Source organism: Anomaloglossus baeobatrachus, unplaced genomic scaffold (genome assembly GCF_048569485.1).
Source record: "Anomaloglossus baeobatrachus isolate aAnoBae1 unplaced genomic scaffold, aAnoBae1.hap1 Scaffold_2655, whole genome shotgun sequence".
Classification (NCBI taxonomy): Eukaryota; Metazoa; Chordata; class Amphibia; order Anura; family Aromobatidae; genus Anomaloglossus; species Anomaloglossus baeobatrachus.
In genome coordinates this window covers 133197-146204 of record NW_027442181.1, presented here as the reverse complement: position 1 = coordinate 146204, position 13008 = coordinate 133197, and the positions used below count along the sequence as shown (strand labels likewise).

The 13008-nt window shown below is 41.8% G+C and overlaps 1 protein-coding gene across 1 annotated transcript in view; it reads right to left on the bottom strand.

Annotated features, from left to right (window-relative positions):
• LOC142264470 (gamma-secretase-activating protein-like) overlaps positions 1–13008 on the bottom strand; it is a gene marked incomplete at its 3' end in the record, with an annotated part of 116270 nt that overhangs the window by 32489 nt on the left and 70773 nt on the right. The window contains exons 10-12 of the mRNA XM_075332250.1: positions 1193–1252; positions 1046–1089; positions 846–934 (exon numbers count right to left, since the gene is read on the bottom strand). Coding sequence (XP_075188365.1) covers positions 846–934; positions 1046–1089; positions 1193–1252 — 193 coding nt within the window. The remainder of the gene's footprint in view (positions 1–845; positions 935–1045; positions 1090–1192; positions 1253–13008) is intronic.

Below are 13008 nucleotides of genomic sequence, written 5' to 3'. Positions count from 1 at the left end.
ACCAAGGAAGAAAGAATGGAACAACAAGAGGCAGTTTATGCAGCCAAACACAATGACCTTCTGCAGCAGGACACCACAGGGTTGTCGGTCAACCATGACACAAACGTGACACTTGTATGCTGATCTAATACTGAAGTGCCATTGTTAGGACTGTATATCTTGATTTCCTGCCAAGATAGGCTGTTTATTTTCCTTGTGTGTGGCTTGCTTAATGCAGTTTTAATAAAGCAGCCTTCACATTTTGTTTAGTCGCCTCCCGTGCCTACCTTAAACGCCACCGAGTGAGCCGTATCGCTATAGTGGTTGTAAAACACGGGTACAAATCACGAAGGACACGTGTGACCACCGCAAGAAAACCACATCTCGGGGGTAAAAGCGGCTGCTGGACTAGACAGCATGGAGGAGCTAATCCAAGAAGCTGATACAGTCCAATATACAGCAGCAAGCACTGCAGGAAACTATTATACTGTTGATGCAGCAGATGGTGCTATTGGCTGAGACATTCCGCCCTAGGGAAACAGTGACTGTGAATCAGGAGAACTATATTACATTTCTAATTGGAGGTAGTTGCTAATATTATTATTACTATGCCTACTACATATTTGGATAGGGTCTTGGAGTTGGGAATACCCCTTTAATGCTGCACACTAATAAAGTGATGAAATTATTACTATTAAATAATATTAATAATGAGCAGAATTAATTTCAGCCTATTGGTTCAGCCCTCCCCACTAGTAACAGTCTCTCACATGGCCCCTCTGGAAATTTAATTGCCCACCCTATACTAGATTGATTTAGGCAACTGTCAATTGAGTAGGCAAAATTTTAACTTTTTTTAACCATACCTGTCTTATTTGTAAACAACTGTAAATTTTGAGAAGTGATTCTTCCCTTTCCCCTTTCTTCAGGAGGATCATATCCCAAATTCACCAGGCTAGGACAAAACATAATACAGCATAAGCCAATAGGTCCTACATATTTATCACTAGCATTATTAAGAATTAAGAATTTAGTAAGGCATATGAATAGATCGTGCATAACTTGCCTCACACTTTGATCAGCTAAAAAGATTTCAAGTGGAATTTCAAGCTTCAGAAAAAATAAAAGAAACAGGACTGCAGTCAGTGTACAAGAATAATAAATAAATAAAAAAAAAAAAAAAAAAAACACACACACTCAAAACATAACTTACTATATATTTAAAATCTCCACCTGGATAAAACTGTATACAATGCAAAACACAACCTGCACGCTGTGGAAGAAAAAAAAAAATAGATTTCAGCTAATGTAGGTATATGTTGCACCATATACAATATCATACAACAACTAAAATACATTACATAATAGAAAGCCTGAATTACTATTAAGTTAAAGTAAAAAATGTAAAACAAAGGCATTGTATAATTCAAGGATATCACTGAACAATTAAGAGTGCTATTGTCCAGTCTTCTGTAGATAAATCAAAATCATCATATAGCATTTTTGCAATACATTTTTGTCTTCACCAACTAGGAGAATAAGAATTTGCTACAATGTATTAGTATAGCCACTCCTCTGTAAGCCCAACCTACAAACAATGTTAGGCTATGTGCCCTCAGTGGGTTTTTTTCAGCACAAAAAAAAGCATGTCTTGGCAGGGAAAAAAGCTGCTGAAAAATGTGCTTTTTATCATGCTTGTGCTTTTTTTCCCCATGCTTTTTTGTCATGACAATCGCGAGGGTTCAGGCGCTGTACCCCCGGGATTGCCATTAGGTCTCCAGCTGATATTACAGAAGGGACTCCGTTCTCACTGCCTGGAGCGGTGCTCGCACGGCTCCCAGCAATTTAACCCCCTGAGTGCTGCGATCAGTGCGCTAGCAGAAGTTAGGTGCAGGGAAACCCAGTGACATTCATGACGGTGAATCTGCAGGAAATCCCAGTGAATAACTGGCATGAATGCAATTCACCTTGTGACGTCACTCAGATTGCCTGCGGTCACACGTGAATGTCCAGCTGTGACCGTCACTAATCTGAGTGATGTCATTGCTAATCGCGTCTCACTCTCTGCCTGCAGTTACAGCGTTCGGTCATGTTCCATGATCGCGCTCTAATTTTAAACGTAGCAGTGCTGAAATAGTCGTTGGACCTTGTGTGGATTACGTTGGACCTTCAGGGGTGTTTGGGGGGGTTAATAAAGTGGTGGAAGAGGGTGTTTCTTTTTATTTTATTTAAAATAAAAGGATGTTTCTGGTGTTTATGTTTCTTTACTGATTAGTGATGGGGGGTGTCAGATGCCTGTCATCATTAATCTAGAGCTTAATGACAGCTGTGGGCTGTTATTAACCTCTTTTATTACCCCAACTGCCATCGCACCAGGGCAATTGGGAAGTGCTGCGTAAAGCCCTCGGCTTGTCACATCTAATGGATGCGACAGTCCTGAGAGGCTGCAGGTTGTTATTCTTAGCCTGGGAGGTGGCCTAATAACCATAGGACTTCCCAGGCTGAGAAAACCAGCTCCCAGGTGTCTGGCTTTATCATGGCTGGGTATCAAAAGAAGGGGGAACCACTCGCTATTTTGTTTTTAATTATTTATTTAAATAATTAAAAAAAAAAAAAAAAAACTCGCTATTTTGTTTTTATTTATTTAAATAATTAAAAAAAAAAAAAAAAAAAAAAAAAGCTGCATGTGGTTCCTCTTATTTTAATACACAGCCAAGATAAGCGCACGGCTGGGGGCTGCAGCAATCATGTAACCAGCTTTAGCTGCTGGTATCAATACGGGGGTGACCCTATGCAAATTATTTTATTTCATACCCCAATATAGACCCTGAGACAACGCCTGTGATTCCAACCAATAAACAGACGCTGTCTGGGGCGGGGTCTGACTGCAGCCAATCAGATGGGCAGTGAAAGCAATGAATATTCATTAGAGATAATTGTTGGGCCTGGAAGTAACGCTGCAGCTGCAGGGACACTGTATGTACACTTTTGGGTGTTTTTTTTTTTTACAGTGGCCAATCACAGCTATGCCAAATGCTTGACATGGCTGTGATGGGCAGGGAGAGGATAGTTTTTGCCATCTGATCATTTACCGATCCTTGGCAAGATCTTTTGCAGTAATGGCTGGGTTTAGACCAAGTAGGGCCCTGGCCAAAAGTTTAAAGTGGAGTCCGAAATGCTCACATATTGCTTCATCACACTAAAAACATTTAGGTTACATTTACATACACTAAGGTTAAACTGGTAAATGAGCGAGATCGACAATTTTCAAGTCCTTTGGTCTTTGTTGCCTGACCTCTTTACACAGGATGATGAAGAATGATGGGCACAGAATGATTATTAATAGATCAATATGCCCCCCTACAGTATCATGTTATTGGCAGCACTTCTCCAGTTTGCACCGTGCGATAAGCTGCTAAAAACAGCGACTTTGTTCCACTATAAAAATCCAATTCCCTGATGAATGAACAGCATTTTGGTCATTTATTGGAAGATGGCAGACATAGTTACATAGTTACTTAGGTTGAAAAAAGACCTAGGTCCATCTAGTTCAACCTTCCTCCACCAGTTCTACATTTAGTCACTAAGTCATTTATAACCAACAATGTTTTGTGTACTGAGGAAATCATCCAGCCCTTTTTTAAAAGCTGTTATAGTATCTGCCATTACTACCTCTTGTGGTAGTGTATTCCACAGTCTGACCGCTCTAACTGTAAAGAACCCTTTCCTATTTAGGTTTCGGAATCGCTTTTCTTCCACTCGCAGTGAGTGCCCCCTGGTCCTTAGTACTGTCTTTGGAAGGAATAAGTCATGAGCCAGTCCTTTATATTGACCACACATGTATTTATACATATAAATGAGATCTCCTCTGAGACGTCTTTTTTTCTAAGCTAAACATATCTAACTTTTTCAACCTGTCATCATATGGGAGGCCTTCCATTCCTTGTAATAGTCTAGTTGCCCGCCTTTGAACTGACTAACTTCTGAATGTCCTTTTTAAAATGTGGAGCCCAAAACTGGATCCCATATTCCAGATGTGGCCTTACAAGTGATTTATAGAGGGGTAACAATACGTTGGGATCACGGGATCTAATCTCTCTTTTTATACACCCTAAAATCTTGTTTGCTTTAGCAGCTGCTGCTTGACATTGAGTGCTGCTGCTCAGCTTATTTGTAATGAGAATACCCAAGTCCTTCTCCTGTTCTGTAGTCCTGAGTTTACTTCCATTTAATGTATACGCAGCTGTAGGATTACTCCGTCCTAGGTGCATTACTTTACATTTATCAACATTAAATCTCATTTGCCAAGTATCTGCCCATTCTGACATCTTATCCAGATCTTTTTGTAACATTGTACTATCCAGGTCAGTTTTTAATATCCTACATAGTTTGGTGTCATCGGCAAAGACTGACACTGTACTATCAATCCCATCCACAAGGTCATTAATAAAGAGAGTAAAAAGAATCGGTCCAAGCACAGATCCCTGCGGCACCCCACTGCTGACTATAGCCCATTTAGAGAATGTACCATTTATGACTACTCTTTGTTTCCTATCTTTTAGCCAATTCCTTACCCAGTTGCATATTGTGTCCCCTAGTCCTTGCTTCTGGAGCCTTAGTATAAGGCTATTATGTGGTACAGTATCAAATGCCTTTGCAAAGTCCAAATAAATCACATCAGCTGCATTACCAATATCCAGGTTTGAACTTACCCCCTCATAGAACCCCAACAGGTTGGTTAGACACGACTTATCTTTCATGAATCCATGCTGTTTGTCAGTTATTATATTATTTTCTGCAATATATTTTTGCATGTCATCCCTTAAAATGCCCTCAAAAACTTTGCATACTACTGATGTCAGGCTTACTGGACGGTAGTTGCCTGGATCTACCCTCTTACCTTTCTTAAATATCGGTACCACATCAGCAATCCTCCAATCCTGAGGCACCAACCCTGTTACAAGTGAGTCTAAAAAGATGAGATACAGCGGTCTGTCGATTACGGAGCTCAATTCCCTCAATATTCGTGGATGAATGCCATCTGGCCCTGGGGATTTGTCAATGTTTAATTTACTCAGACGTAGGCGTACTTCATCTTGTGTTAAATTAATTATATCGGGTGGTGGACTTTGATTTTTCACTTGTTGAATGATCCCTGGTACAGTCAGTTCCTTGGTGAATACAGATGAGAAATGCCTATTTAATATCTCAGTCTTTTGTTTGTACTCTATAACTAACTTGTTATTATATTTTAAGGGGCCGATACTATCCTTTGTTTTCCTTTCGGCATTAATGTATTTATAAAAGATTTTGGGATTTATTTTAATGTCATTGGCGATTTTTGTTTCAGTAGCTAATTTTGCTTGTTTGATTTCTTTTTTACATTTCCTATTGATATCTTTATACTCCTGAAATGCTATTTCTGTATTCTCAGCCTTTAAGATTTTAAACGCCCTTTGTTTTTGTTTTATTATACTTTGTACAGTCTTCTTTATCCATAGTGGTTTCTTTTTATTCCTGGACATTTTATTACCAGAGGGTATACGTTTTTTACAGGACTCTAGTAGTATATCCTTAAACTTACCCCATTTATGTTCGATATCCCCAGTTACCATGACTTTGTCCCAATCTACACATTTAAGCTCTTCCCTTAATTTGTTGAAATCAGCTTTCCTAAAATTCCAGGTTTTAGCATTCCCCCTTTGAAATGTTCTATTGAATATTATGTTGAAGCTTACCATATTATGATCGCTGGTGCCCAAGTGCTCCCGGACCTGTAGATCTGAAATTGTATCCGGTCTATTTGACAGGACCAGATCTAGCAAATTATCTCCCCTGGTCGGTTCACCTACCATCTGAGAGAGGAAATGATCTTGAATGGTAGATAAGAACTTACAGCTTTTAGCAGAACCAGAAGATTCTATGTCCCACTGAATGTCTGGATAGTTGAAATCCCCCATAATAAGAACCCGATTATTATTATTAGCTGCCTTTTCAATTTGTTCCAGCATTTCACCCTCTATTTGTTCAGGTATGTTAGGAGGCTTATAGCAAACTCCAATTAGCATTTTTCAATTATTCCCCTCCCCATGTACATTTACCCATACTGACTCTACATTGTTGCTGTTCCCCTCAATGTCATCATACAACACAGGTTTTAGGTTAGATTTAATAAATATACACACCCCACCACCTTTTTGGCCTTTCCTGTCCTTCCTAAATGTACTATAACCCTGTATGTTTGTCACCCAGTCATGGCTTTCATCCAGCCAGGTTTCCGTAATGCCCACCACATCATAATCCATGGTTGACATAAGAGTCTCCAATTCATTCATTTTGTTTGCAAGACTTCTTGCATTTGCCAGTAGACATTTAATCCTATTAACACCTTTATTACTCCTAGCCTCCCTACGTTCCTTGTATGTCCCATCCCCCCCTAATCCTTCATTGACCCCTACCGTCTCCCTGTCTCTATCTGCTCTATCTATCCCCTTATTTGCTCCACTACCCTCCCTCCCCCCCGATCCTAGTTTAAAAGCTCCTCCATCCGTCTGACCATTTTCTCCCCCAGCACAGCTGCACCTTCCCCATTGAGGTGCAGCCCGTCCCTACCGTAGAGCCTGTAGCCGACTGAGAAGTCGGCCCAGTTCTCCATGAACCCGAACCCTTCCTTCCTGCACCAATTTCTAAGCCACATATTTATCTCCCTAAGCTCCCGCTGTCTTTCTAGTGACGCTCGTGGCACCGGTAGTATTTCTGAAAACACCACCTTGGAGGTCCTGGACTTCAGCTTCTCTCCTAGTTCCCTGTAATCATTTTTAAGGACCTTCCACCTGCCTCTAACTTTGTCATTAGTACCAATGTGCACCATGACCGCTGGGTTTTCCCCAGCCCCACCCAGCAATCTGTCTATCCGATCCACAATATGCCGAACCCGAGCACCCGGCAGACAACACACTGTTCGGCATTCACTGTCTCGGCGACAGATGACCCTGTCTGTCCGCCTAATTATAGAGTCCCCTACCACCAACATCTGTCTGGGCTTTGCTGCACTCCTATTTCCCTCCTTCCTACAGCAGTTGTTTTCCTGGTTGCTAGGAGCAACATCCTGCTGTAGTGACCCTAGTCCAGGCCCTTCATTCCTAATATCAGCCAAACAGCCATATTTACTAGGTTGTGCCAGGTCAGGACTAGGCTCCCTGACACTTTTCCCCCTACCTCTTCTTCTAACTGTTACCCAGCTACCTACCTCTGGGTCCTGATCTTCCCCACTTCCACCCTCCTCCATATCACTGGCCCCAGCCAGAGAAAGCTCAGTGAGCTCTAAACTCCTCTCCAGGTTTGCAATGCCCCTCTTTACATGAACCCTCGTCTGTGCTGCCAGGATTTATAAATATACACCGAGCACATACATATGTGGTGCCCCTGAGTACATCACGTTACCCAGGGTGCATGGCCTACTCTCCCTCCCCCCCCCCCCATGGTTCCAGGTTCCCAGAAATCGGTGTCACTACCAACAGCACCACAAATGCAAATCAACACCTCAATCATGACCTGTCAGACACACAAGTGGGTTGTTCTAGCTGGAAAAAGGACACCCGCGTAGGGGTCATGCAGACTGGTGGGAGGGAAGTGAGTAGAGTAGAAGAGTAGTGAGAGCCCTCAAGGAGAGATGAGCTGGGAAGAGTGATCTCTCGGGGAGCTAGACCGTGGTTGGGTCACAGACAGTGGACCGGTGGCAGTGACATTGGAAAGGGGTGTGACGGACATAGTCTAGGAGGACTGTCGGTACCAGCAAGCCCAAAAGAAACTGACCGGTACTGAGCACGACTGGGTACAGGACCCTAGGTCAGGAGCCGATTCAACGTCCTGGCAATTAACCTGCAGAGGAAGGAGACCTTCAGGGACTTTCCCCACAGAGCTCACAGATTGAGGGCATCAGCACAACGCGGGGGACAGGATTTTCCAGTCAAAAGCAGCTCACTGAAGTCCCAAGTGCCAGCCCTCAAGAGTACAGCTACACTTCACAAAGTGAGCAGGGCCGTAACAGCTTCAAGTCACGTGGGCACAGACAATTAAATTGTGTACGGAAGTGGGCTCCGGACTATCAAGCGACACCGGTGGGAGCGGATACCTGGACGGGCTCCTCGCAGTGACTGTGGCACACAGAGAACTTGGTTTATTTGCAGTGTGTGTGTCTCCTTTCTAAACCTCATCCAGCACCACGACTACTCCCCCTGCACGCTGCTCTCTCAAACAACCACCAACACCCCTGAGCCCGGGGCCATCCCTACCTGTGGAGGGACTAACATCAAGCTGCTTAACTCCATCTGCCCGGTACTCCTTACAGCAGCGGCGGTACTCCCATTACCGAACCCACAGGGGGCGTCACGAAGTTCTCGCTTGTAATTACCCCCTTTTCAAAAATCAAAGTGTCCACCAACCCGGGTCCGGGCCCCTTGAGCCACCACAATACCGGATCCGAGCAGCCCGACCAACACCGGGGCGGTACACATACACATCTCTACATATATCTACACCACCAGGAGTCCATGCATTCTAGGCTATACCACACACACACAACACGTCTATTTACATCTTTGGGCTTCTGTGTGGTACAGTACGGGTCCTCCGGGAAGAGATGCTCTTTGTAACCACTTATACTCTGACCAAGCACTCCTTATATTAAGAATTCTCAAAAAATGGTTAATAAAATAGGTTTTATAAACTGCAGAGTCAGTAAGATTAACGTTTTCATAGAATCATCTACTTAAATGTAAAATGTTCAACAAAAGTGCTCCTATATACTTCATACTAAAGTTTATTTTTAGTAACAAAAGGCTATAGCGCTCACAAAGTGGTGTGATAAATATTATTATATAATTGCATTAACCTTTATTTCTATAGCGCCAACATATTCCACAGCGCTTTACAATTCAGAAGGATCATATACAAACAAGTAACAGAAAATACAATATTTAAAGGGAAAAAAAACCAACCCTGCTCGTGAGCGTTTACAATCTACAATGAGATGGGGGGGGGTGGGTACAAGGTACAAGTGCTTATTTACAATTACAATCCAGCCATCTCAAAAAAATGGGGGATAGATAATGGCTGCCTGGACCAGTTGGCTAGATCCTTGAGATGCATTTGGGTGCCATGGAGTTTGACGTGGGGTTATTTTCTGAGTTGTGGTGGAGGGATTAGGTGAAATTAGTTTGGCTAGGGAGTGTGCTAGGCTTATATAAATGAATGGGAACAACTTACTTGGTGTAAATGATGACAGTAGGTGCGGATGGCAGTAAATGCGAATACTCATCTGATCAGCATGAAACGTTGCTGAGGTGGCGTGTTGAGTGAATGTTTTGGTTGCAGAAGTTTAGCTGCTTCTTCCCTGTGGGTGCAGGGACTGGCGGTGTTCAGCAGGCGGGCTTCACGGGGTAAAAGGTGATCCCGTGGAGAGGATGCGAGTCGGAGCTGGCGTCTGTATCTAGGGGCCCCGGCCGGCGGCTTCCCTGGATACTTAAGACGCGAGTGTGTGAAGAAGCAAGTGACGTCACAGGGCTCACAGTGCTCCACAACTTGTCTGGTAAGTCTCTCAATTACTTAAATTTATTTTTGTGCCAATTTTGGCTTTTTGTGATCCCATGTGACCTATTGGAATTTGGTTATCATTACACTACGGAGCAGTTTCCTCCTATGATTTGTTACCTTCAACCCTTCATGGTTAATTTCTTATTATAGCTATTGGGCAAATAACCCTGGATTTCATTATGGTTGCTTATTAAGGTAACAAGTAGTAGTAGAGAGATATATTGTGGCTTAATTTATGGCTACCTCTCTTTAGCACGTGACACTTATGTCCTTGCTGGTAATTATTATTTATTTTTTGTACTAAAACCTTCTCTTATTTTGCACACATAACCTATAAATTGTGATATGCAGGTTACTTTCCCTGTGACGCCCTTTTATCTTCCAGCCAATGGTTGTGGGTTTTTTTTTAAATATTTAAAAAATTTATCTATACTGTTTTTTTAATTGAATATCAATAAAGACATTGTTATTTGTGACCCCTTGTTCGGTATTTTCTTTTTTGGTTTTGTATGTTAATCTCCGAATGGTCCCATATACCCCCACACCCATGACAATGATCGTATTATAAATTTACTATTTATCTATATTGTGGGTGTGGTACGGGTTTGCTCTCTAACAATTGATTATAGATTCATTCATGTATTGATATAGGTGTCCTTTTGATTAGCCTCTTAAAATATCCCTTAATCTGGTTTATCTTCAGGATTTTGAATTCGTTTGACGTTTATGTTATTCATGTCAATTGAGACTTTTGGTGAATTATTTCACTTTAGTCTGCTTGTCCGTCGGATTAGGAATTTTTTCTTGGAAATGACAACACAATCCAGCTAATTTGATCAGCTGGTGGATATTTTTTTAAGTTTCTAACTGGTGCCCCAGGGACTGGTTTATATGCACTTTTATCACTTATTTTAACTAATCTAAATTAAAGTTATGTATTAAATTAATCCTCTGAGATTGCGGTAAGTATTTTTAGATTAGGAGGACGGCTATATCACAACTATATTTGTGGTGTCCCTATTGCTGTTTTTGTCACATCTAACCTGAGTTACGTCAAAGCTGAACACTGCTCAGCCTCTGCCTGAGCCTCTCAGCGGGCAGTCATGTACCATGATTGCAAGCTGTGATCAAATATAGCAGAGCTGGAATCGTCGTGGGACCTAGTCAGACCTGCAGGGGTGTTTTGGGGGTTAATAAAGTGGTGAAAGAGGGTGTTTTCTTGTATTTTATTTCAAATAAAGGATTTTTTTCTGTGTTTGTGTTTATTTATTTTCATTTTTACATTAGTAATGAGGGGTTTCATAGATGCCTCCCATTACTAATTTAGGGCTTAGTGTCAGATGTGAGCTAACGTTAACCCCTGAATACCCCGATTGCCACCACACCAGGACAATCAGGAAATGAAGGGTAAAGTGCTGGGGTTGTCACAGCTAATGGATGCAACAATCCTGGGCGGCTCCAGGCTGATATTTTTAGGCTGGGAGGGGCCCAATAAGCATGGGTCTCCCCAGCTTGAGAATACCAGCCCCCAGCTGCCTGGCTTTATCTTAGCTGGGTATCAAAATTGGGTGGGACCACATGCCATTTTTTAAAATTTAATTTAAAAAAAAAAAAAAAAAAAAAAAGCCTCATGCAGTTTCTTCTATTTTGATACACAGCCAAGATAAGCACATGGCTGGGCTGCAGCCTACAGCTGTGGCTTTATCTGTGCGGTGTATCATATGAAGGGAACCTAAGCCAATTTTTTAAATTTAGCGTGCGCACACAGCCTTAGGGCTTGTTTTTTTTGGGATGCATAAAATTGAAAGTGAGAAAAAAATTTTTAAGTGCGTTAAAATTGCAAAAAAAAGTGCAATTCCACAATTTTTTTTTTAATTTACCATGTTAACTTTATGGTAAAACCCGACTCACACTATGCTTATCAAGGTGAAGAAGAATACGTACATACCAAACATATCGCCTTTTTATTATTTAATTGTTGAAAAAACTTTTTAGGACAATTGTAAAAAAAATTTGCTTTGGTCGCCATTTTCCGGGACCCGTAACGTTTTCATTTTTCAGAATATGGGGTATTATAAGGGCTTTTTTTCAGCCCTGACTGATTATTTTACTGATACAATTTCAGGGCAGAAATGATGTACTGACTGCCTCTTATTGCATTTTATTGCAATGTTGCGGTTGCCCCCCAAAAAAATTATGGCGTTTTAATTTTCTTATTGTTATGCAATTTACCGAACAAATTAGTTTCTTTAGATTTTGGAATCATTTTCTTTAATTTAACATAATAGATTTTTACTTCAACTTAGAAGATCTTGAATTACTTTTTAACCTAATGCGGTTCACTGATCTTGCGGTCACATGAGCTGCAGGTAATAGTTACTAAGTGATTATCCCCGGGCACCTCATATAAAAATTACCAGTTTGTATGGAGACCCTTAAGGCCCAGTCACACACAACGACTTACCAGCGATCCCGACAACGATACGACCCGATAAGGATCGCTGGTAAGTGGCTGGGAGGTCGCTGGTGAGATGTCACACAGTCAGACATTACCAACGATGCACTAACGATGAGAGACCTGTATAACGATCTTGGCGGGCGTTGGGACCGTGTTAGGAGGTTGTTGGTAGGTGTCAAACACAGTGATGCAGGACATCGCCTTTGAAGAAAATGGTCCAGACTATTCGGCAACGACTAGCGATCTCACAGCAGGGGCCTGATCACTAGTAGGTGTCACACATAACGAGATCGCTGGAGAGATCGTTGCTGTGTCACAGAAACTGTGACTCAGCAATGATCTCATTAGCAATCTCGTTGTGTGTGACGGGGCCTTTAGGAGACCAGTCAAGAGGCTGTGCTGCCTTCACCCTCACTATGGTTTGTTTAACATCAGGCACTTTGACGAAATCAGAAGGATTATGGAGCAGACAGCTCTGCTCGTTTCCAGAGAGTCTCTATTACCTTAACTGCATAATCCAAGCAGTTTTTTTTACATAATCAAAATAAGTAATCTGCTTAGCGTAGTAAGGACACCTTCATATAATACAGGTTTGGAATGACTAGGCAGCGGTAGCGGTTTAGGGGTCTAAATGCATCGGACATCAATTGACAGGCCAAACATAAAACACTCAGACCTTAATAAAACAAACAGGAATTGGAGTAAAGAAACCAAATAATTCACTCTACGATTGCTGGTAGTCTGAACCTTTCAGCAGGTTGAGACCATTTCTGCACAGCCAGCTCTTTGCCACTGGCTAGTGCTATGAAACAAAAATCGCAAATATCGTGCACCAATGCAATTACACATATAATAGCATTTGTTACACATTGTTTTGCCTTTAGTCAGAGTGGCTACACAACCCTTTTGTGTGACTATAAGAGGCATGATGAAGAGGAAACCGAATAGGAGATGTTTAAGAACGTTTTTCTCATTTG